Below are 24656 nucleotides of genomic sequence, written 5' to 3' on the forward strand. Positions count from 1 at the left end.
TATGGCTTGGAATTACATGGATTTTGATGTGTTAAGGTGAGGATAAAGCTATTAAAGACTGTAACGGTTTGGGGATGTGTTACGTCTGGGTGTCCTTGCTTTGTGCCTCTGTCTCCCTCCTGTTTGTTTTGTTTTGTTTTGTTTTTCCAGATCGCTTGATCCTGGCTGGAGGTGGAGCTGCTGAACGCACCTGAAGTTGATGACCTTGGTCGAGTACTTAAAGCCGGGCAACGCCACCCTGTGCTGCTGCCTTGCTTCCAGGTACTGTTAGTGTAATTTATGTGTTCAGCAGCTTTATCTGTTTTTCATGGGCACCCTTTTTTATTCTTTGGACTCAATACATTCAGAGTTTAACTCACCTGCCTCAGAAACTGTGGAAGTAGTATTTTAATAAAATAATATTTACTGTAATATAATGATGAATTTCTATGTATTTCAATGTGTTTTAAAAGAGAAATGATATGACATTAGATTTGCAATTTGGATGAAATGTTTTATGACTATTGCTGTATGTTTTAGGTATTTTACATTTGTACATTTCATGAAGGAAAGGTGCATTGAGGCAATTCTTTAATAATAATCCTTTCCGAATGTTCCTAAATAGGCTTTTTACTTACAAAAATCTAGAAATTAAAACCAGTATCATAAATAAACAAATCTTATTTTCAGCTGACACAAATAAACAAAAAGTTAGTGTGAGAGGTCTCACTTGCTCACATTTTGGATTTGCTAACCGTTTGTGGGCGAGTTTAAGAGCTAATATGCTAATAATCAACAAAAATAGAAATACAAAAATATGCTTGCTGACTGTATTGTTTTAAATAATGGACCAAAGTTCCCAAATTGATATAATTTTACATAAAATTTGTACATCGAATCGTTTACAAGAGATTCCCCTACTAATTGTAGATAAAAAACTTATTTCCATCTGCGATTAAATGCGATTAATTGTTAACTGTGGCCAAAATGCGATTAATCATGATCAAATATTTTAATCGATTGACAGCCCTATAAAAAACCCATTTGAATATGTTATTTGTATTGTAGATTTGTGTCTTTGTGCTGTAATTGTCCTATTTTGGCTTGGTATTTGGTATTTGGATACCCCTGCTCTATAGTAACATGTTCCCCGCAGGCTTCTCAAGGCTTCTTACTTGCGTTTGTGTTTCATAATCTCATCCATGTGCTCCCAATGCTCTGCGAGATTACGGGAAAATGTTCTCACATCCTGTTAGCTCCTCCATTGTTATGAAATATGACCTGCCTGGCAGCCTTTTTAGCCAAAGGGCCCAAATACTGCTGTCCTTGTTTAAAAAGAAAAACAGCCCAGCAGTGTCCTGGAGGTCATTGTGACAATGAATGAACCTTTTTTGCTTGTTTGTATTTCTTTTTAGAGCAGCGCTGCCAATAATCAGGAGCTAACCTCAGCGTGTCCTGTCAGGGTTCTCAGTGGGAGGCGCTTGATCCCCATTTTAAGTGTCATTTACAAAATACAGCCCGACTGTTATTAGTAATGAAAACAAAACATTGCTGCAAGAGGAAGTGGTGACTACTTTCACCCGCATCAACCCTGTGGAATTCCAAAAAATGACAGAAGACATTTGGTATCCTTTTTTTCTTTTAATAAGTAACTGGAGTGCTGATACAAAAATATGGCAATTTGCTGTGAATTACAAAACTATCTGACACTCGTGTATTAAATGTATACACACATACATTCATATCATGGCCACATTTGTGTCTTCTGGCAGGAAATGAAAGAAGAAGGTGCTAAAAAGTGTGCGATATTGTGGAAAGACATGTTTCTTTCATTTTGCAAATTTAATCATCCTGCAGAGGGGGGGAGGAGGGATGCAGTGACCCACTAACTCCCTTCAGAGAATGCTGGAAAGCCTGTGCACATACATCCCCAACAGGAAGCGACCCAGCATGCCTTGCAGGTTATACGTTACAATAAATGGTTTTATTTTCCGCGTGTTATTAACCAATGTACCGTATTTTCCACACCAGGCACACCCGATTATAAGGCACATATTAAGGCAAAGGAAGCAAAATTGAGTTAAGTGAACTTTATTCTAATATTTAACAATATACACACCAAAACAATACACAGAGTATTTTTAATGAATATTCTCCCACAAATCCACCAAAGTCCTCATCTTCTGTATCTGAATTGAACAGCTGGGCAAAGTCGGTCTCGTTGTCAACAATAGCAATAGCCATGTTTACATGAGGAGTTTTTCCTCTTTCCGAATGGAATCTTTCCGAATGACTTTTCCGAAAACAATGGTATACATGGAAAGGAATATTCCAATCTCTTGTCTACATGCGCCGCCATAATAAAACAGAATAGTTAATGGGGCATGCGCAGTAAAGCGTAAACATCAACATCACGTGATACCGACTTCCCCGAGTTTTTCTTTCACTTGTTGGAATAACTCCGTATTACGAGTTTTTCGTTCATCTAGTCTTGAAATTTAGTTTGCATCAAAAATGTATATAAAAGTATAGAAGGCAGTGGCGTCATTAGGCCTATTTTAGGGGGGCTTCATTTAAGAAAATGATTTTCTTAAGGCCCCCTAAATAATTTCATATTTTTAATAGATTTTTTTTTTTTTACAAAAAACAATCTCTGACAAATTTCATATAATAGGGTCCCCCTAAAATGTTCTTAAGCCCCCTAAATGATTTGATATTTTTTATTCATTCATTCATTCACTTTCTATCGCTTTTCCTCACGAGGGTCGCGGAGGTGCTGGAGCCTATCCCAGCTGTCTTTGGGCGAGAGGCGGGGTACACCCTGGACTGGTCATATTTTTTATTGATTTTTTTTTTTTTACAAAAAACATCTCTGACAAATTTCATATAATAGGGGTCCCTTAAAATGTTTTTAAGCACCCTAAATAATTTGATATTTTAATGGATTTTTTTTAAATTGATTTTCTTTTTTTACAAAAAAAATCTCTGACAAATTTCATATAATAGGGGTCCCTTAAAATGTTTTTAAGCACCCTAAATAATTTGATATTTTAATTGATTTTTTTTTAATTGATTTTTTTTTTTTACAAAAAAAATCTCTGACAAATTTCATATAATAGGGGTCCCTTAAAATGTTTTTAAGCACCCTAAATAATTTGATTTTTTAATTGATTTTTTTTTATTGATTTTTTTTTTTTTACAAAAAAAATCTCTGACAAATTTCATATAATAGGGCAAAAGCAGGCTAATAAGCAAGCCAATAAGCAGGCTAATATTAGCCTACCACTAATACTACTACTAGTAGTAGTCCTCAGAACCTAGTGACGCCCCTGATAGAAAGATTTAGATTCTGTTCCACAGATGGCGGTAATGCACACAAAAGCTGCTTGTCAACCGCCAATAAACAACAGAAGAAGAAAAACACCACGAAGAAGAACGCACCCTGACAACTTTTTGTTTGAGCGGGTACAAGATACCTCAATCGGATTGGGGAAAGGAATATTCCACCCATGTAATCCGATTATATATTCATTCGGATTGGCACTTTTCTTTCGGAATGAGGTGTATACAAAGATTACATTCTTTCCGTTTGAGCAAATAAACCAAATGCAATTGGAATATTTGGGTCCATGTATACGTGGATATTGCCAGGGTAGTATTACATCACTGTGTCAGCAGGAAATGGTCCAACACTCAATCAAGCGGATTGAATGGCTTGTTTACCAAAACAACTCACAGATGCACACATAATGCACACAGTGGATTTGTGAGAAAATTAAAAGCTTTTAAATGCGCCTTATAGTGCGGAAAATACGGTACCTAACCCTAACCACTACACAGTAGTTCCTCCTAAGTTAACTACTGTACTTTTGTGTACCTTTATAGTAACGTGAGAGCGGTGCGGTTGCTTAGTGTGTCATGTCTTGTGAGGGAGGCATTTGGCGTGATGTCCTCCTGTTTATGCCAGGTTGGCAAATTACACATTTTTATGGGCGTCTCAGTTACTGATGACGTTCTTGTGTCCTTTTTCACCTTAAATGTGACATCAGAAGTGGAAATATGGCCAGAATATGAACATATGAGGTTCACATCTACAATCAAAAGCTGCCGAATAGTGGCTCATTCCTTGCAGGCTTCAAACACAACCAGTGAAACTTACTGTTAAAATAGAAAATGTGATTTACATTCTTGGTCAGCAACAGGAAATGGCAAATGTCCAAGTGCCTAATGGGATCCATGCGCTGGGGGAGAACGATATACCAGGTCTCACCTCTTGCTTTCTTTCTACTGGGGGGGGGGAATTGTTATTGTTTTAAATTGAAGTCACATGATGTTTTCAATGTGTGCAATCTTGTACCTAATTGGCCAACAACATCCTCACATCCACAGCCTCCATCAGGTCCTGCACCCATTTCTTGTCCGGGTTGGCACAGACGGTGCGCTGGTTTTTGCGTCCAGACTTCTTCTTCATCACAAACCTGACCACATCATCACCCTGACGGATCAGTGACAAATCATTGCTTGTGTAGCAAAGATGTGAGGACTCACACAACAGCTCTGATGTTGCAGTCTCCATCTGTTTCCTGCATCCTGTAGCTCTCAATGTTGTACTTGGCAGTGGGTCTCATCCCGCGCACGTGGCCCAGGCAGCAGTTGCCGTAAGACCCTGCAGAGGGAAGTCAGGTCATCTAAGAAGACTCAGTCAATGTGAGTGCAGACCACCACCAGCAGGACTAGTTTAGTATTTGGTGTGTAAACCTTCACTTATTAGTATCAGCCAAATATGCATGTACGACAATATTTAGCCATTGGATTCGGGGGGGCGGCACGGTAGTCGAGTGGTTAGCGTGCAGACATCACAGCTAGGAGACCAGGGTTCAATTCCACCCTCGGCCATCTCTGTGTGGAGTTTGCATGTTCAAAAACATGCTAGGTTAATTGGCCACTGATGGCCACAAATTGTCCATTGGTATGATGTGAGTGTGAATGGTTGTTTGTCTATATGTGCCCTGTGATTGGCTGGCGACCGGTCCATGGTGTACCCCGCCTCTCGCCCAAAGACAGCTGGGATAGGCTCCAGCACCCCCGCGACCCTCGTGAGGAAAAGCGGTAGAAAATGAATGAATGAATGGATTCGGGGGGCGCACAGTGGCAAGTGGTTAGCATGCAGGCCACACAGTCAGGAGATCAGGTTCAATTCTTCGCTAGGCATGTCTGTGTAATGCATGCGTTTTTTGTCCACATTCCAAAAACATGCTAGGTTAATTGGTGACTAATTGTCCATAGGTATGAATGTGTATGAGTGTGAATGGTTGTTTGTCTATATGTGCCCTGTGATTGGCTGGCCACCAGTCCAACGTTTACCCCTCTCTCGCTCGAAGACAGCTGGGATAGGCTCCAGCATACCCACGACCCTAGTGAGGATAAGCAGCATAGAAAATGTATGGATGGATTTAGGGGGTTCAGATTCGACTATCATCCCAATGAAAATGTCATGTGATCAAGACTGTACCATTCCCACTGCATGGGAGTGCCCACAGCTGCTGCTTTACCTTCAGAATAAAGTCTTAAATTTACCACAAGAAAGTGTTCAATGTATGATATATATTGTTAATATTAGGGCTGTCAATCGATTCCATTATTTCAGTACAATTAATCACATTTGGTTCATAGTTAACTCACAATTAATCACGTTTAATCTTAGACAAAAAATGTTTTTATCTACAATAAGAAGAGATGTAAATCTCTTTATGCTAAATGATTTGATACGCAATAACTACGATAAGCTGATGTCCATGGCCTCTGATTTGGAGGTGTTGGGTCTCATCCCAGAAGCTTCACACTACAACCATCCCAAACATCTCAAACCAAACCATTTTGCTTTGTTCAATATTGAAATATTTCTGGCCGCCTTATGTTGTATATTTGTAATATGAGGTTTTAATATGACCATTTCATCTCTGACCTTTCTAATGGTTTCTTCTGTGCTCCCTCTGGATCAAAAAGCAGTGGTATCATCCACAAACAATACCAGCTTTAAGTCTTTCATGACTTTGCAAATGTTATTGATGTACAAGTTGAACAGTTTCGGTCCCAGTATTGACCCCAGGGGAACTCCGCACGTATTATATGAACTTGCAGATGTGTGTTCTCCTAGCTTTACATATTGCTTTCTGTCAGCTAAGTAGTTTTTGAACCAGTTCAGAACTAATCCTCTTATTCCGTACCTTTCTAATGTAGTTATTAGGATGTCATGATTGATTTTATCAAAGGCTTTTGTCAGATCCATGAATACTGCGGCCGCACACTTCCTATGATCTATAGCAGGGGTGCTCATTAAGTCGATCGCGAGCCACCGGTCGATCGCGGAGGTGGTACTGGTCGATCGCTGGTCGATCGCGGCGTGACATTAAAAAAATATCATCCCAGCATCAATGCCGTCACTTGATTGATATACAGGGCAGCCATTCAGATGACAACTGAATGTTGACCAATCAAATCAAACAACGTCTCTAAGTGCAGCAGAACTTACGATGTCAGCCTATCATCCATCCCCGTTACTTGATTGACATACAGGACAACCAATCAGATGACAACTGAATTTTGACCCTTAGGTCACCGCTCATGCGTAAACAACGATGCAAAGTGCTAAGCTAGTCGGCGAATTGCGAGATTTTAAGCCCTCGCTAAAGTTTATGGTCACTAAAATGAGTGAAGGAGCTGGACCAAGTAAAAAGGCAAAAACTGGACCAAGTAAAAAGGCAAAAAACATATCACTTCCATACGGATATGGAATATTATACGGATATTATGATACGGATATTATCCATGACTGATAAACATTTGGAAGTGTGCTTGAGGCTGGCTATCAGCAGCTACTGTCCGGACTATGCATCCCTGGCTGGTTCAATTCAGTGCAAGTCATCAAAGTAAACTCAGGTAATTACAAAAAATGTTAATAGTTAATTATGTGTGTTTTGCAATATTGGCTCATTGGGTTATGTAAGGTACATCAACATACATTGTACGTACAAATAATCCTCAATACATTTGAAAATAAATAGATGTTTTGCATTTTTGTAGTGGGTAGATCATTTTGACTCGGTCATTTTAAAAGTAGCTCGCATGCTGAAAAAGTGTGAGCACCCCTGATCTATAGCGTTAGTGATTTCCTCTGTAATTTGAATCAGTGGCATGGAGGTAGAAATATTAGTTCTGTATGCATACTGACTTTCCGCTAGTAATTCATTTGCATTAATACATTTATCCAGCCTGTTGTTGAATAGCTTCTCGATAATTGCGGTAGTAAGGAGACCGGTAGTTTGGTTGGAACTACCTTAGATTCTTGGGGGAATTTAATGATAAATTAAATTAAATCAAAAAATTAAATCACTATGTAACCCAGACGGAAAATAAAGTTGTATAAATAATATAAATATTAATTTAAGACGGAAAATAAAGTTATATAAATAATATAAATATTAATTAAATTTACTAAATTTACCGTGCGTACAATGTTTCGTTTCATTAGGTCACGTGACGGCGTCTCACAAAGTCACGTGACGACGCGCCGCCAATTAGTGCCGTATATATAGTCCGGAAGGGACTACATACCGGTAGCGGTGAGGGACGCACGGGAAGAGTCGCTGCAAGTATGCAAAAGTTGTCGTTGTTGAAGTTTACAAATGGAGAAAGTCTAAACATTATACATACGTGGTCGGATTATAAGGGCCGTCCACCGGCGCAATGCTGAACTAAAAAGAGCAGTGTTCGATCACATCTATGGAATTGGTGAGTGTTTGGCATTTCGTTGCTAACGGCATTAGCAGCGTTTTACTAGTACCTTTTGTATATCAGCCTGTTCTCTCAATGGTCCATGAAATTATTTAACTTATTGTGGTCTGAGGCATTGTAAAGCCATCTTTTCTATAATAGTTGGTACTATTTTACGGATAATATATTCAGGTTATGATACGACTTGTATTATATGTAATTAGAATGTTTGTGTGCACATTATTTGATTTATGCTGGTCCTATTTTACATAGGCCAGGTTTTTGATGGCAAGCTAGGAACCCTGCATTAAGGCAACCCGCCTGGAAGCTTGAAGCCCAGATGAACTGATGAGCTGTCATCCACCTGCTGTGCTCTGATCGGGCTGGTAGGAGGCTTTTTGTCCCTCATTGGCCTTCATACAAACTTCACTCCTTTCCTCCACCCCTGACCCTCTGGACACTCGGGCCATTGGCCATTGGACAATTGTATGTTTTGGGACTCTCAGTACATTAGATGAATGAATTTTGTAAATTGAGCTCATTGAAATATTGTAAATTAATGTTGTGAATTTGTATTGTTCTGTTTTTGCACTTTATAATACAGTAAACCTCGGATATATCGGACTCTGATATATCGGAAATTCGCTCACAACGGACAGATAAAAAAGAACCGATTTTTCTGTAATGCATTTCCAATAAAAATTCATTGCATATATCGTATTTTTTATAACGGATTTCGCCTATTTCGGACAAAATCTCCAGTCCCGTTCCAATGCATTTCCATTAAATTTCCCTCGCATATATCGGATGGCCGCATCGTGGCGCTCCAATTCGCCGAATCGTGACAGGCCGCTATACGACGTCGTTTGCAGCGTTTGCAGCGTTGCCTGCGCATCCAGGTACATTGGAAACATAGTCAAGGAAGTGCCTTTTTATAACGGATAAAATCCGATTTACGCATATACCGGATATAAATCCGATATATGCGTAAAACTGATATTTTCCGGTATAGGCATATAACAGATTTCGCTTATATCGGACAAAACCAGTGGGAACAATTGAATCCGATATATCCGAGGTTTACTGTATATGGTACCGCCACAGCTTCAAATTGTGTGCTCGCCTCTTTTCCTCTCACTCCCAGAGCCGAAATCTGGATTTTCTGATTCTAGCCCAGATCTTACAATTACCATTGGGTTGTATCTAAAGCTAATGTTAAATGTAATGGCGCATTGTACACGCTACAACTACTTAAGGGAAAAACCTTGGAAAAAAAACTAGAGTAGTTTTGTATAGAGTTGCGCCCACTTTTAATGATGCTAACTGAGATTCTGGTCTCCTGCGGAGACAATAATCATGTCCACAGTAGAGCATGTGTTTTTTTTTTTTATATTACACATTCCCTTCTTGATTTGGTTTCACGGTGCGATCTGGTGGAGTATATTGTAATATTGTGAACTCAGCACTTGTACTGAGTGTACATGTGCTATTTTTATTTACACTATTATGTAAAGCAGTAATTGAGAAGTGACTTTTCTCTCATACAGGATGTGTGCGTTAGGGATGAGTTGTTATAAATGAATATCCTTTATGGATAATGCATTTTTTGCCAGATATGAGTATGAAACAAGTACATTGGTCATTATCCGTATTCGCGTTAAAAGAAAATGCTCATTATGTATTCACTCTTTATGCTGTGATTGGCCAGTCACACAGTGAAGAAGGCTGACAGATGATTTCCCTGTTTGCCATCACTACATGTTTGCATCAATCACCAAATTCACACAGATCATTAAAAAATAATAAAATAGTCTTACAGATCCCTTACACCAGGGGTGCTCATTAAGTCGATCGCGATATACCGGTCGATCGCGGAGGTGGTACTGGTCGATCGCTGGTCGATCGCGGCGTGACATTACAAAAATATCATCCCAGCATCAATGCCGTCACTTGATTGATATACAGGGCAGCCATTCAGATGACAACTGAATGTTGCCCTTCGGGCGACCAATCAAATCAAACAACGTCTCTAAGTGCAGCAGAACTTACGATGTCAGCCTATCATCCATCACCGTTACTTGATTGACATACAGGACAACCAGTCAGATGACAACTGAATTTTGACCTTTAGGTCACCGCTCATGCGTAAACAACGATGCAAAGTGCTAAGCTAGTCGGCGAATTGCGAGATTTTAAGCCCTCGCTAAAGTTTATGGTCACTAAAATGAGTGAAGGAGCTGGACCAAGTAAAAAGGCAAAAACTGGACCAAGTAAAAAGGCAAAAAACATATCACTTCCATACGGATATAGAATATTATACGGATATTATGATACGGATATTATCCATGACTGATAAACATTTGGAAGTGTGCTTGAGGCTGGCTATCAGCAGCTACTGTGCGGACTATGCATCCCTGGCTGGTTCAATTCAGTGCAAGTCATCAAAGTAAACTCAGGTAATTACAAAAAATGTTAATAGTTAATTATGTGTGTTTTGCAATATTGGCTCATTTGGTTATGTAAGGTACATCAACATACATTGTACGTACAAATAATCCTCAATACATTTGAAAATAAATAGATGTTTTGCATTTTTGTAGTGGGTAGATCATTTTGACTCGGTCATTTTAAAAGTAGCTCGCATGCTGAAAAAGTGTGAGCACCCCTGCCTTACACATATACAGTACACATGTATCGGAATAATAATAAATATAGCAATTTCTCATCAATGCATGTCAATTTCAGACTTAAAATAATGTACAGATGTAAGCCACACTCTTTTCGGGTGGAGCCATGCCCACGTCCGGTTTATACGCCGCCAATTCCGAGTTCGGGTTAGCCCTAACTCTACAAATACAGATACAGATGCAGATAGTGGTGTACTGGCTCATACCTAATGTGCATGTATGGCATGTATTCTAAGATAGATGGTAGATGTGTGTACAACTAGAGATAATGGTCTACTTTCTGAAGTGTCATGCCATGAAAGGAAGAGTCTACCGGTGCGGATCCTTTGAGCTAACCAACACTAACCTTGTGCCACACACAGGGTGGTGCAGAGGATGAGCAGGAGGAAGCAAAGAGCTTGGAATTTCATTTTGGCTGCTGCTGTGAATTATGGGAGGAAAAAAAACAATGACATTTAGCAACTGCCACATCCCAAACGTAAACCATCAAGGTCAACATTTTACAATAACAAGTCATGAGAAGGCATGAGAAACTTACCTGCTCACATTCACCACAAAGATTGCCGACGGACACTGTAGTGGTTTGTGTGTCCTTGTGCGAATTTTGTGCATATATAAATCAGCCTCCCTCCCCCCGCCCCCTTTTACCCCCACTGTGGTCACTCACACACACACACACACACACACTTTTTATTTGCCACTCCTCCAACACGCAGCAAGTTTTGCAAATACGGAGTTGATCATGTTGTGCAATAGCAAAGACTTTTGCCTTTTTGAGTGAACAAACAGTAACAACGTGTAAATATTGCCTTCTGGCTGAAGCCTCTGTGGTGGTGTACATTTCTCTGTATGGAATGTAGTGTTGAAAGTAGTGAAAGAAAACAATACAGCACTCATGATCACTTCACCCCCTGCAATGATTTGATTGCTTACAGATGTTTGCTAAAAATCCCTGACGTTGCTTTACTCATACATGAAATATGATGTGGGAAAGTACGACAGACATGTGGGACAATATGGTAATCCATACATATAATGCAAACAGATGTGTGTGTGTGTGTGTGTGTGTGAGGAGGATCCCAGGATGCGGACTGGTGCCCGGTCAATCACAGGGCACATATAGACAAACAACCATTCACACTCACATTCATACCTATGGACAATTTGGAGTCACCAATTAACCTAGCATGTTTTTGGAATGTGGGAGGAAACCGGAATACCTGGAGAAAACCCACACATGCACGGGGAGAACATGCAAACTCCACAAAGAGATGGCCGAGGGTGGAATCGAACTCTGGTCTCCTGGCTGTGAGGCCAGTGTGCTAACCACCACCAAAAGCTATTCAGCAACAGAAAGTCACCGGCTGGGAAGGATAAAAACCTACCTGGGGAAAAAGCTGAATACAGCAAAAGAGGCCCCAAAAAGGTGGCTCGCGAGACATGTAAGTACAAGGAAACTAGATTCTACAAAATAAGGGTCAGCTACGTGGTTTGAAGTGAGATAACAACCCCGCAACCACAGTCGTGTGGGAGTGGGTCAAATAAAAACACTAATTCCAATAGACAACAAGTGCCGCCCACGACATTGAGTCAGTGATCTAGGCAAGATAAAACAAAGCTGAAATGACAACACAAAACCAGGCAAAATATGACAATATATATAAGTTATACATACACTAAAAGTTTTCTAACAGCCCAATTGTTGCAGTTATTTATTGAAGTTGAAGTGGTTGAAGTCCAGTGAATAGTTTAAAATGGCACAAAGGTAAGTGGTGAAGTGCCAGAGCCTGGAAAAAAAAAAGGTAAGGTTAGCCAAAAGAGAAAAAGAAACTCGATTTCAGAATGATGCCGTTTCAAGAAGCGCAAAATGGCTCAACAATTGAAAGCTGTTGTGTAGAAATTGAGGTTGATCAAGCCTCGGCAGTTGGTGCTACCCATTCCTACGACTGTGCCAACTTTTCCAGAGTACTTACTACCTTCTCTGTCTGCACCATACTGTCGTCAACATCAGTTAGAACAGCATTGCACTGGAGAAAGTCATTTGTCGCTACAAACAAGACAAGAACAAGGCAATGAAAAATTTTGGAACTTTCAATCCAAATTGAAATTCATTCATTCATTTTCTACCACTTTTTCCTCACGAGGGTCGCGGGGGTGCTGGAGCCTATCCCAGCTGTCTTTGGGCGAGAGGCGGGGTACACTCTGGACTGGTGGCCAGCCAATCACAGGGCACATATAGACAAACAACCATTCACACTCACATTCATACCTATGAACAATTTGGAGTCGCCTATTAACCTAGCATGTTTTTGGAATGTGGGAGGAAACCGGAGTACCCGGAGAAAACCCACGCATGCACGGAGAGAACATGCAAACTCCACACAGAGATAGCCGAGGGCGGGCCTGAACCCTGGTCTCCTAGCTGTGAAGTCTGCACGCTAACCACTCGATCACCGTGCAGCGGAGAAAACGCTAGTAATGGGTTGCTCAATACTGAAATATCCATACTTTGATACCAGCTCCTTCATGCGCTAAAATCGATTCTGAAATCAAAATGGTGATACTTTTGGATACATCAGCCAAATGATTGAGGCCTTTGTTTTTTCTTAGCTTGGCCATATTGTACATCAGCCCACCACCTCAATGTATTAAAGGGTTTTAAATGCTGATTAAAAGGGTTTTTAATGATGCCTATGATGTATTCTTTATGCTTGGATTTCAACTACCGTATATGACTTTTTAATATTTACCAAACATTATAATTTGCACATCGAAACAGATTGGTATCTCTGATACCAGCCAAACTTTTTACCCAGTATCGTCTTGAAAATGAAATCAATGGCATCATGGCACATAACTGGCGCTCCACTGCAGCAGTGTTTACTTCTGTAAACGCTGGGAAATGTGAGCGATGACGTTCTTTTGCACATGAGTGTCACTTTGCGTTCATATTAACATATTGCAGTTTGGTAATGTGAACGATCACATTAAAAAATCTGATTTAAATCAAAAATCCCAATTGGGCATCACACCCTGCAGTATGAACATAATCAAAGTGTCTGCATGCTCCCAAATCCGTACTCAGGGTACTCATCCCCAAATTTTGGGACGGATGATCACATGACCAGCGGCACGGCGGGCGAGTGGTCAGTGCACAGACCTCACATCTAGGAGACTAGGGTTCAATTCCACCCTCGGCCATCTGTGTGGAGTTTGCATGTTCTCCCCGTGTGTGCGTGTTTTTTTTCCGGGTACTCCGGTTTCCTCCCACATTCCAAAAACATGCTAGGTTAATTGGCGACTCCAAATTGTCCATAGGTATGAATGTGAGTGTGAATGGTTGTTTGTCTATATGTGCTCTGTGATTGGCTGGCGACCAGTCCAGGATGTACCCCGCCTCTCGCCCGAAGACAGCTGGGATAGGCTCCAGCACCCCCCTCACCCTCGTGAGGAAAAAGCGGTAGAAAATGAATGAATGAATGAATGAGGATCACATGACCACAACCTGCTAAGTGTTGGTCCCAAATGCCACACCGAGGCATGGTTTTCAGGGTGCAAAACTTCCCACTTCCCACTCACAAAGACAGGAAGTCCCACACATGGCAGACATGCTTGTTCTGAATGCTGCAACGGGGGCGGAGCTTATCGGCAGTGGGATCAGCGTTTTAAAGCAAGTATCGGCCAATGTCAATACCTTCTTTTTTTATTGATATGGGTTGATACCGATCCGTGTTCAATTGATCGAAGCACCCTACTTTTTGACCAGTAGCTTATGGATCACTCTGTGTGTGTGTATGTGTATACAGTGGTATGAAAAAAAATTCTGAAACCCTAATTTTCAAGATTTAAATATTTTTTCCATGCTGACATTTTTGTCCGATCGGCTGCTCCCAGCAACCTTCCATCCCGAGCGGCTTGGGTCCCGTGGATTTGCCCTAGACCATTCTAATCCCCGCCCCCTGTCAGGGTTAGGGTTAGTGATAATGCCCCCCTGACCCTGATAAGGCATGGGGGAGGGGGGAATAGCTCTGGCCATTCCGGTGGACCGGAAGCCCCACCGACCTGAGCTGGTTGGGATTGGGGTCGGAAACGTGTTCCCTTCTTTTTAATGGGACACCACGATCCATTCCACCTGATTTTTTTTGCAGCCATATTGTGCAAACAATCACTGCTATTCACACGCCAGAAAAGAAAATATACAATTTTTAGTAGTTGTAAGAACTAAAATGGCCACTCGATGGCAGCACACACAAACAAATGAAACTGCTGCTCTCCATAAGTTCAAATGAAACTACATATCTCGTAGTTGATGCTTAATAAACAACATAAACTAACCCAACAACACCAGAATAATAACAAAAACAATAGTTTGTTTTTTTAAAAAAAAAAACTTTGGTTTAGGTTTTTTAGAAAAATTTGGCTTTCTCTAAAGAACGATCCAAAAAGGCAAATAAAACCCAGAAAGGTAAGTAAAATAAGTAAACAAATAAGACGTAGCACCGTCCACCAACACAAAAAACTTCCGGGTATAGCAATAGCAAGGATAAAAGAAACATCAGTGTGCACACACAAAAACCTCTTTTCCCACCCATTTATTTTAAGACCTCTATTTTTATTTTCAATAATTCTATATAGTGTTCATGTTGTTGATTCATTGTGTTGCAATAAATGTTGCCACTGTTCAACTTTCAACTCGTGTGACTCTTCGTGAATGAACAATGGGCTTCAAGTTATCCCAACCTAGCATAGCAAGTAAGTGTCATTGGTTTATGGTTATAAGTAAGTAATAGTAAGGGCGCTATATTAGTCAAAAACAACTTGTTAAATATACTATTTTGATTTTGTTTTAACTAACTATACCACCTAGATAGATATCAGAAAGATATTAACCCGCAGCAGAGACAAAGTAGCGAGGAATGAGAGAAGTAAGTGAAGTCCTAGCTAGCTAGGCGACATAAGTCTGTCTTAAGTTAATGCTAAGTTAGCTAACGTTATTCCTTGTGTAAAGACAAGCTTAACGTTTATTTCCCAAAAAATGATTCCCCGAAGAGACACACAACAGTTGTTCATTTATTCTTACACTATGGATATAAAAGAACCCAGAGATGTAGGGGTGCTTTATTTGAATTTTTTTACTTTTGGAAATGTTCGATTTGCAGATGTTTACTGAAATAAATAAGATTAAGTGATTTTCCTTTTGTTTTTATCAGTAATGCTTTCGAAGTCTAGAGTAAAGTGCACAAGTAGGACAAATGCATTACTGCAGTACATTTCAAGTGGTTAATCAAAGCTCTAGACCAGTCATTCCCAAAGTGTGGGCCGCCGCCCCCTAGTGGGACATGGTGGTACTGCAGGTAAGCAATGAGAGGTCATTAAAAATATTATACATTTTTGCAAATATATTTAAAATTATTTTTATTGTAAAATATTTATTGCAGGCTGCACAGCGGTCGAGTGGTTAGCACGCAGGCCTCACAGCTAGGAGATCCGAGTTCAATTCCACACTCGGCCATCTCTGTGTGGAGTTTGCACGTTCTCCCCGTGCATGTGTGGGTTTTCTCCTCCCACATTCCAAAAACATGCTAGGTTAATTGGCGACTCCAAATTGACCATATGAGGTATGAATGTGAGTGTGAATGTTTTTTTGTCTATATGTGCCCTATGATTGGCTGGCAACCAGTCCGGGGTGTACCCCGCCTCTCGCCCAAAGACAGCTGGGATAGGCTCCAGCACCCCCGCGCCCCTCGTGAGGAAAAGCGGTATCATGGCATCATGGCTTGAGCCAACCTTTTGATGGTTTAAGTAGCTGTTTTATCAATTTATTTGATGTGGTCTGCTGTTTACAAAGTTCTCCTGAAAAAAAGGACACAACACATACTTTTACAGAGACAATACTCCCAAGTGGACTGTTATGTGTAAAATATATAGTCTGGGCCTCCATAAATTTTGTTAAAGCAATGTGGCCCGCTAGTCAAAACATTTGCCTACCCCTGATCAAGAGTAATGGTCTCACCTTGGCCACCCCCATGAAAGTGGCTCTGCCACTGTCTGCTAGAATAACCTTTAAGTGACAACAATGATAGTAATGTGTGTGCAAGGGGTCTAGTGTGAGGACTGCAAGCCAGGAGACAACACGTGACCGTATGCTGCTCAACCAATAAAGAAACCTCCGTACACTAAAGCAAAACAAGTAGTTCTTGCTTCAGTGAAGCTTCCTTTGTTTTTTGTTTCTTTGTAACCGTAACCACCATATTTCACTGTTGCTATAATGCTCTTTTTTGGACTTTTATGCAAGATGTAATGAGGGGAACACCTTTCAAAAAGTCAAACTCTTGTTCTCACAGACCACAGAGTATTTTCCAAAAGGTCTTCGGGATCATCAAGTTGTTTTCTGGCAAAATTGAGATAAGCCTTAATGTTCTTCTTGTTTTGCAGGCCGTGTCTTTCTTATGGTGGAGTCATGAACCCAGACACAACACTCAAAAAATAAATGTTTAGCCTCGACAAAAAAAATCAACGCAACAGTTTCCATTCGTCTTTCTTAGTTATGACAACTTAATTTGAAATTGCTTTGAACCAACAAACAACACTGCATTGCACGAATTAGCTTTTCCTTATTTTAAGTAATGCTTACTGAATAATTGTTGTCATAGGGACACGTTTTTAAGTTTGTAACTCAAAAAAATATAATATAATATAAAGTCAACTGACTTAATCATTTTATTCAAAGTAGTTTCATTTGTTGTCTACTTAATTATAATAACAATGCACACAGCTTTTTAAGTAGCAGTAACTTAAAAAATAAAGTTAGCAACTTAGAAAGTTTATCTAAATCAATTAATTACATTTTTTACATTGCATTTATGTATTAAATCAAGTGGTGTCAACAGATACTCTCAATTACTTTTTAGAGTGTAAGAAACAAGTGAGGCCTGCAGTTCTTTGGATGCTGTTGCGGGGTCTTTTGTGACCTCTTGAATGAGTTTTCATCATTTGTGGATTATGGAAATGGCTTTATAACCTTTTTCGGACTGATCGGTGTTATGTTTTAACAGGAATGGCAATCATTCTCTTTGTGATTGCCATTTTTTCCCTCCCTTAATAATTACAAATTTTATTTAAAAACTGCATTTTGTATTCAGTTGTATTGGAATCGACTAATGTTTGTATATGTTTGATCTGAAACATTGAAATGTGACAACACATAAAAATAGCATACTAGCATGTGGCTAGCTGTGTGTTAATATGACATGCACTGCATAGTGTACTTTTGTTACTGAATGGAGACATTTTCTTTCTATAGTAAAGAATGTGTTCCAATGTCAAAATGTGGCCACCATAAAATGTTCATGCCATGTTTGAAGTCGCACAAAAAGAAGTACTCTAGACAAGAAGAGTCTTCGCTTCACTTCAATGACAGGAGGTGGTGGGGGCTCGGAATGCATATTTCACATCATTTTCTGTGTGTGTTCTTCTCCCATCACACCTTCTTGAGCTTCGTTGCCCCTCCTTTTGGAATGAGTGTTGCAAAAAAGCCAAAAAAAAAGCAAACTGTGCAGTCAGTCTTTTGATGTTTGATCAAATGTAGACAGGCGTATTTATTTCCTTCCATAATCTCATCGGGAATTCCGCTTAACAGTAACAATTGTTTCCAAATTCAACTTAAAAGTGCCAATCCGTGGTGATGTAGGGCTAAGGCCAACTTTCTCACTGCGAGATTAGCAGCTTTTGTCTTTTGTTGGCGGCGCCGCCACCCCGAACGATGACGTCACGGCCTGCATCTTTGTGGCGTGAGTAGCCTTTGTCGCCCGGGCAGCACTTTGCAGAGATTGCACTTCTGCTGCACGACACGAGTCGGGCAACAGGAAGCCCTTTTTAGTCTGCCACCTCTTGTTGAGCCATGGATTTAACTAAACACTCATTCAGCACATCTGAATGACAGCACGGCCCGACAACACGCGCACGGGACATCAAAGCAAAGCTCAACCTCAACACGGACAAATAAACTTTACTGTGCTGGGAAAAGTGTGAAAATGCAACTTTGACGTTTACTGTGTAGGAACACGTCTTTTCACATGATCAAGTAAAATTATAGATTATAGTATGTATATCGACGAAAAATAAACTATTCAGTGCTGGGGAAAGATACAAAAAAATACAACTTAACAGTGCATCAAAAATTATTGTTTACAGTAGAGTTACATTTCTTTTTAAGTGATAATATACAATTATTAGGGCCATCACAGTTTCCTTTAATGGCTGGAATCTTTTGATGCGTGATTAACATGCGCTCCTCCTGTTTGACCCTCGGCCCTCACCGTAGTTTGGTTGAAGTACGGTAACTCTGTAGCCACAAGCTGGAACAAATACGTATATAAAATAGAGTATTTCGATTGATAAATTTAGCTTGAAAGCCCTGGCAGATGGCTCTTGTAGCAAGACCAAAGTTATTTGTATCTACTGTCGCTGTGTTTGACTTCTCACGGATTCCATGACCTGCCAGAGACTGGAGCAGTGCAGGTATTGTTTTTATTGTCATATACAGTGCTACCTTGGCATAAGAGTGGCCCAACTGTTGGGTTCTTTATTTTCTTCCCACCGAAAGGGATCGCCAGGAGGACACGTTGTAGAATTTTGTTGATTTATTTTATCTATTTTTTTCTTCTCCAACAGATTTAGTCCACAAATGATGAAAATAAAAAGACCTTGGTGTAACAACACTGAAAACATTGCATGATATCACTGTACATAGCACACAAATATATATATATACACACACACACACACATAAATAAATACATTTTAAACATAGTTAAAAAGGTTAAAAAAAGTTTAAAAAGTAGTATAAAAGTAGTTATAAGTAAGATAAATTAGGGTTAATCTAGGCAGTCAAGATAAACCCATCAAATATTAGTGTAAAGTATTGTGTACTGTAGTTTAATATTGTAACACCGCACAATTGAAATCCACCAACGACATATAAACGACTACATTACCCAACGTGCAATGCGAACAGGGAGGCAACCAATCGGAAGCTACAACCGGCACCACAAACAGGAAAGTGTCCTTGTCTCAGTGAAAGAGCTACAAATCAACGCCACGTGGATTACATTAACCCAACATCAATACACAAGGCTGCACACAACGGCGCACATACAAAGCAGCGGTACAACTATACCACAAATGGCGTCTCGCTTATGGCCCGTGCTCATTCATTTTCACCCCAGTGTGTGAACCAATGAGCTTTCGAATCAGGCAAGTGTTCCTCCCATTACACACCTGCACTAATCACCCAGACGCACCAACTAACCAGTGTTTTTTTTACATTTTTACATCTCTATGATGATTTTTGCATTTGACTGCATAAAATTAAAATTAATTAATGTTAAAATTTAAAAAGTCAATTAAAATTAAAATTAAAATTAAAATTAAAATTAAAATTAAAATTAAAATTAAAATTAAAATTAAAATTAAAATTAAAATTAAAATTAAAATTAAAATTAAAATTAAAATTAAAATACGGGCTGTGTTGCACACCCCTAATGCACACAATGAACAACTTGACGCTTTGTCTCCTTACTGTTCCTGTCTGGCGTCGTGAGGCGTTAAGGTCATAATTGTGCCATTAGGTGCTAATAGTCTGGTGCTAATCATTTTTCATTTATTATTTATTATTTATTATTCACGTACCCCATTTGACAATTGAGGTACCCCTGGGGGTGCGCGTTCCGCACTTTGGGAACCTAGGCCAATTCACCACCACAATGCTGTTTCCTTGAAAGTGAGCCACCACAACTCTGGTTCAGTACCTTTTCAGTTTCCTGTGTGGTTGTCCCAAATGTCTCAACCTGGGAGCCACATGTTCAAATGACCGTTAAGTCAGGACACACCTTTAATTAAGCCATTTTATATTTATTTTTGTATTTTCTTATACGAGTTTAAAAAGTCTATCTAATCAAATATCGTTATTTGTGTTTTCATTGGTTCCATCTGGTGTAGCCACGCCCCTGCAAGCGAAATTTGGCCTAACCATTTTGCTTTCCGAGTGTCCCTAAAGGCATCATGGTTGCTTTTTTTTTGTAGTCCATTCCATGCTGGGCATGTTTTCCATGTTTTCCAGCCTTCCCACTAGTTCTTTTTAAAGAACTATTTCCACTTTGCAGCGTGTAAAAAGTCCGACTTTTTCTTCTGCAGCCTCGAGGAGAGCTCGGTCCTCCCAATGAAAGGATGGGGGGGAACTGAATCCACGCCGAGAGGTCCGGGGTCCGAGGAGAGGGCATCTTCTTCTCACTTTCGCTGGATTTACGCACCGAGATGCCGTTCGTCAAACGGCTCGTGGAGCCACAGTTGCTGTGCCGGCGGTACCAAGTCACAAACGACGACCATCCGGAGGTTCCAGTCTTCGAGGACCTTGTCTCCATCAGCAATGTGGCTCTGGCGAGGACCCTGCGCCAGCTGTCGGACCTGGCCAAACACGCCTGCTCCATCTTCCAGGAGCTGGAGGGCGACCTGGAGACCACGACGCAGCGGCTCCGGGGGCTGCAGAGGAAGGTTGGCCGACTTCAGCAGACCTGCTCCGACATGGACCCAAAACAGGAGGCAGTCCGTGAGTACAGCTTGCAGTCTGGGATCTTCTCTTAATGCCATCACTACTTAGTACAGTAGAAAGCTTGACAAAAGAAAGAGAAGTTAAGCTTTAAACATTCACTACATATAAAGAGTCTTTATTAAATTGTTTTTGTGTATTTTACATGTGTTATTTTTGTCTTTTTGCGTTTTTTACAGGCTTTTGTAGCATTTGTGTGTGTTCTACAAAGGAGCGCGTGATAGTTGTTTTGCTAGTTTAGCCACATTGCTTTTACCTCATCACGATTTACGGCATGATTCTTCATAACATCACCTTGACTGAAAAGGCCAGGAAAAATAATTTTACTTCAAACCAAAATACGTCATTTCAGAGTGTTATACGTTGGAAAAGTTGTTGGAGTGTTCGAACTGGTTACTTTTTGGAGTTTTATGTATGTACAGTATAGTCTGTAAGTACAGTATGTGCTGTGCTGAGTCAAGTGCAACTTAAAAGTGCATCCAAAGTCATTGTTTGCGGCACAGTAGAACTTATTTTCGCTTCCCAAAGTATAATCATAGTACATTATTATATTATAGTGTGTGGGTGTGTATCAGTGCTATACAGTGCTGGGAAAAGTGCAAAAAATGCATCAGGTAGCAATGTCACAACATTTTTAATGTGTAAAAACAAGTTTGTGATGAATTATATCTGGTAAAACACGACTTGAAGTTTAATTTGATACCACATTCACTTCTGTACTCACAAAAGTGCAAAACTGCATCAGGTAGCAATGTCACAACATTTTGAAATGTGTAAAAACAAGTTTGTGATGAATTATATCTGGTAAAACACGACTTGAAGTTTAATTTGATACCTCATTCGCTTCTGTACCCCAAATATGAAAGACGTTTCAATGTTTATTTTGCACCGTTAAATAGTCCCTTTGGTCCCCATTGCTTTAACATTGAGTCGAGACAAAAGCTGAGATTCATCCATGGACCTTGGTCATTACAACCTACTTCAAAATATATAATAACTTAGGCTGTGAAAATCTGTTTTATAAGTCAACAGAGCATCCATTGACATTTTTAATAATGAAAAAGTCCAGGGAAGAAAGTCAAGTATCATACAGTTTTTTTCATGTATATGACTCACACTGCAGTGCAGCTGCAAGCTGTGTATTCCTTTTCACCCAACACTAACCACAATGCAAACGCCACATGTAGTATTTCTGGACAAAAAAAAAATATTTTGCACTGTTCAATTTGAATGACATTTCCTCTGTAGATGTGGCATTGTGTAAAAATACAACTTAAGAATTCTTCAGTTTGATCTTAGAAGATAAATAAAGTGATAATGAAGTCATAGCTCACTGGTGTCAACCATGTTGTGTTGTTTCCGCATAAAAAACATGTGTGAGTTGTGTGTTTTTTAGTGGTTGCTAATTGTTGGGGGTAAACATGACGCCGTAGCTTGAACTCTGCATGGCTGCCCGTAAGATTTCATGACCCAGATAACACAGCATGTGGCCATGCCTGGCTCTTTTAAGCTAAAGTGCCCCCCCAGGGAATGTTGAGGCGAAGGGGAAGGTGTGTATGTGCGTGTGTTCCTGGTTTATGTTAAGAGAGAGTGTATTTATGTTAAAGGCCACACACCCCAGGAAGCTCTTTGTGGAAATGTGTGCGTCCCCGTTGCAGTCGTGTTGGGCAAGCCCTCGCAAAAGCACCATCATCCCACCCCATACTTGCTTCCAATGCTATTTGAAAGGGTTGCTTTGCTTGGAAGTGTTGAACCATCGCTAAGGACTGATGCCAATATGAAAATCTGCCCCCCCCCACACTTGAAGCGTCTGTGATGGCTGATTACCTCCTGGCATGTGTGCGATGTGTCTGTTTTCAGTCATTCTGAGAGGTCGTAGGTCAATTGACTGATTATGCAGTATGGTGTAGCGCTAGCGTTTGTTCACACAGTTTTGTAATGAAAACAGCTAAAAACTAATATAAATGTGACTGCTCAAACTTGGATGCATCCTTGCACAACCTTCCATTTGTAAGTTGTTTTTAATGGACCAAATTTATCTCCCCATATATTTAGGTTGAATATCAAGATATGATATATATCCTGATTTTTTTCTGAATTTAGGCAAAAGTCAAAGCCACCTATGTGTGAATGGTTGTATTAAAATGTAAACAATCTTATAGAAAAATAGCTGCTGAAATAAAATTATATATTCTCCTTTTAAAATAAATATAGAAAAGGTTTAATATCATTCAATCTTCAGTGCAATCATGCTGCCGTCACGGTAGTCTCTCTGCAGCCAGTTTAGTGCTGTTAGCGCTTCCATCTCACATTCCCTATGACGACAGAGGCTAAACATGGTTGATACTGTCTTTATACAGTAACCTTTATACCGTCTTTTTCGCTGTTCACTCCCACAGTGCAGCCTTCTTGTCTCCTTTGTATCTCCGCAGTGTTGTCCGATTGCTCGGCATAGCCAAGGGGTACTCAAAGTTAAGAGCTGCTCCCGTGTGTAAACAATGGAGCAAACAGCAAGCTAAAAACGTATTAAGATGAACATCCATAGCTGCACACTTGCTTAAGGAGTTGGTATGGGGCAAAAACAATAAGAAGGTAATAAATAATGCAAAACAAAAGACAAAGAGCTGCCGTAACTAGCTTGCACTCGGGTGGCGCCATCTTGAAACATGTAACCTCCACATCACATCCAGTCTATATCAATATGAACGACCCCTGACTTACCCTAGGTCCCCGTTTATTGAGTATAGACAATCTTGGAACAACATGGCTAGTGTAAGTTTGGTCATTAAATTTTTTTTTGCGGGACTACCAGTGTTTAAAAAAACTTGCATGGAGCCACAGATTGTGGTGGAAAAGGTTCTTAGCAACTCCAGACCATCGGTCAGCTTGTAATTTGCATACATGCAAGTAAGGCGCTCCCTGTATCCACCCTATAATGCTACACAGACAACCACTTACTTACACAAAATAAACACAGTTGGATTAAATTAATTACTTACAGCATGCCCTTCTGACACTTTAACATGACCAAGTAACGTTGGAAAAGCATCAGGCTTTAGTAACAGTTTGACAGATAGGCCCATATTTTTCTTTTGCTGGTCAGGAATCTGAACTCCAACCACTTCTGCCTGATGTTTGCCTCTTTAGGCAAGTTCAATCGTGAACAAAAAGCAGGAAGCAGGGCAGCTGAGCAGGGATAGGGCAACACTAGAGCTTCTACCCGGGAACGCCTGTAAAGTGTTAGAAAAAACTCCCTGAAACCGAGTGTTCAGAGCCATCCCAAACTTCTTTCACGGGGTCACTTCCAAATTCACGAATGTCTTTGTCTGAAACCTTGGCATAGTTGGCATGACAATACGCACCATGTCGGCCACACAGTCAGAAGATCGGGTAGACCTGGGTAGACCACAAAAAACCAAGCATGCTAGGTTAATTATTCATTCATTCATTTTCTCCACCTATTCTCACGAGGGTCGCGGGGGTGCTGGAGCCTATCCCAGCTGTCTTCGGGCGGGAGGCGGCGTATACCCTGGACTGGTGGCCAGCCAATCACAGGGCACATATAGACAAACAACCATTCACACTCACATTCATACCTATGGACAATTTGG

The 24656-nt window shown here is 40.2% G+C and overlaps 2 protein-coding genes and 1 long non-coding RNA gene across 7 annotated transcripts in view; 2 read left to right on the forward strand and 1 right to left on the reverse strand.

Annotated features, from left to right (window-relative positions):
- Positions 1 to 2054: 2054 nt before the first annotated feature.
- On the reverse strand, positions 2055 to 11067 carry ccl25b (chemokine (C-C motif) ligand 25b). Of its 3 annotated transcripts, none has more exons than XM_058073740.1 (5): positions 10978 to 11067; positions 10786 to 10860; positions 4528 to 4645; positions 4337 to 4457; positions 2055 to 4263 (listed from the first exon to the last, which is right to left on the reverse strand). In XM_058073740.1, the coding sequence occupies exons 2-4, from the start codon at positions 10847 to 10849 to the stop codon at positions 4337 to 4339; spliced, it is 303 nt and encodes a 100-aa protein (XP_057929723.1). In that variant the 5' UTR covers positions 10850 to 10860; positions 10978 to 11067; the 3' UTR covers positions 2055 to 4263. The 3 variants fall into 3 exon arrangements, with proteins under 3 accessions (XP_057929723.1, XP_057929722.1, XP_057929724.1); XM_058073739.1 differs by having other exon boundaries at positions 2055 to 4266; XM_058073741.1 differs by having other exon boundaries at positions 2055 to 4266; positions 10786 to 10857; positions 10978 to 11066.
- On the forward strand, positions 7510 to 10343 carry LOC131129839 (uncharacterized). Its single transcript, XR_009129901.1, has 2 exons — positions 7510 to 7770; positions 8026 to 10343. It is a non-coding gene; the product is annotated as an uncharacterized LOC131129839 (long non-coding RNA).
- A 9459-nt stretch (positions 11068 to 20526) lies between the features above and the next one.
- The window catches only part of nhsa (Nance-Horan syndrome a (congenital cataracts and dental anomalies)), a 62070-nt gene continuing 57940 nt past the window's right edge, over positions 20527 to 24656 (forward strand). For all 3 annotated transcript variants that reach the window (XM_058073337.1, XM_058073338.1, XM_058073340.1), the window contains exon 1: positions 20527 to 21045. In XM_058073337.1, the coding sequence (XP_057929320.1) occupies positions 20754 to 21045 (292 nt within the window). In that variant the 5' untranslated portion in view covers positions 20527 to 20753. The remainder of the gene's footprint in view (positions 21046 to 24656) is intronic.

Source organism: Doryrhamphus excisus, chromosome 5 (genome assembly GCF_030265055.1).
Source record: "Doryrhamphus excisus isolate RoL2022-K1 chromosome 5, RoL_Dexc_1.0, whole genome shotgun sequence".
NCBI classification, from domain to species: domain Eukaryota; kingdom Metazoa; phylum Chordata; class Actinopteri; order Syngnathiformes; family Syngnathidae; genus Doryrhamphus; species Doryrhamphus excisus.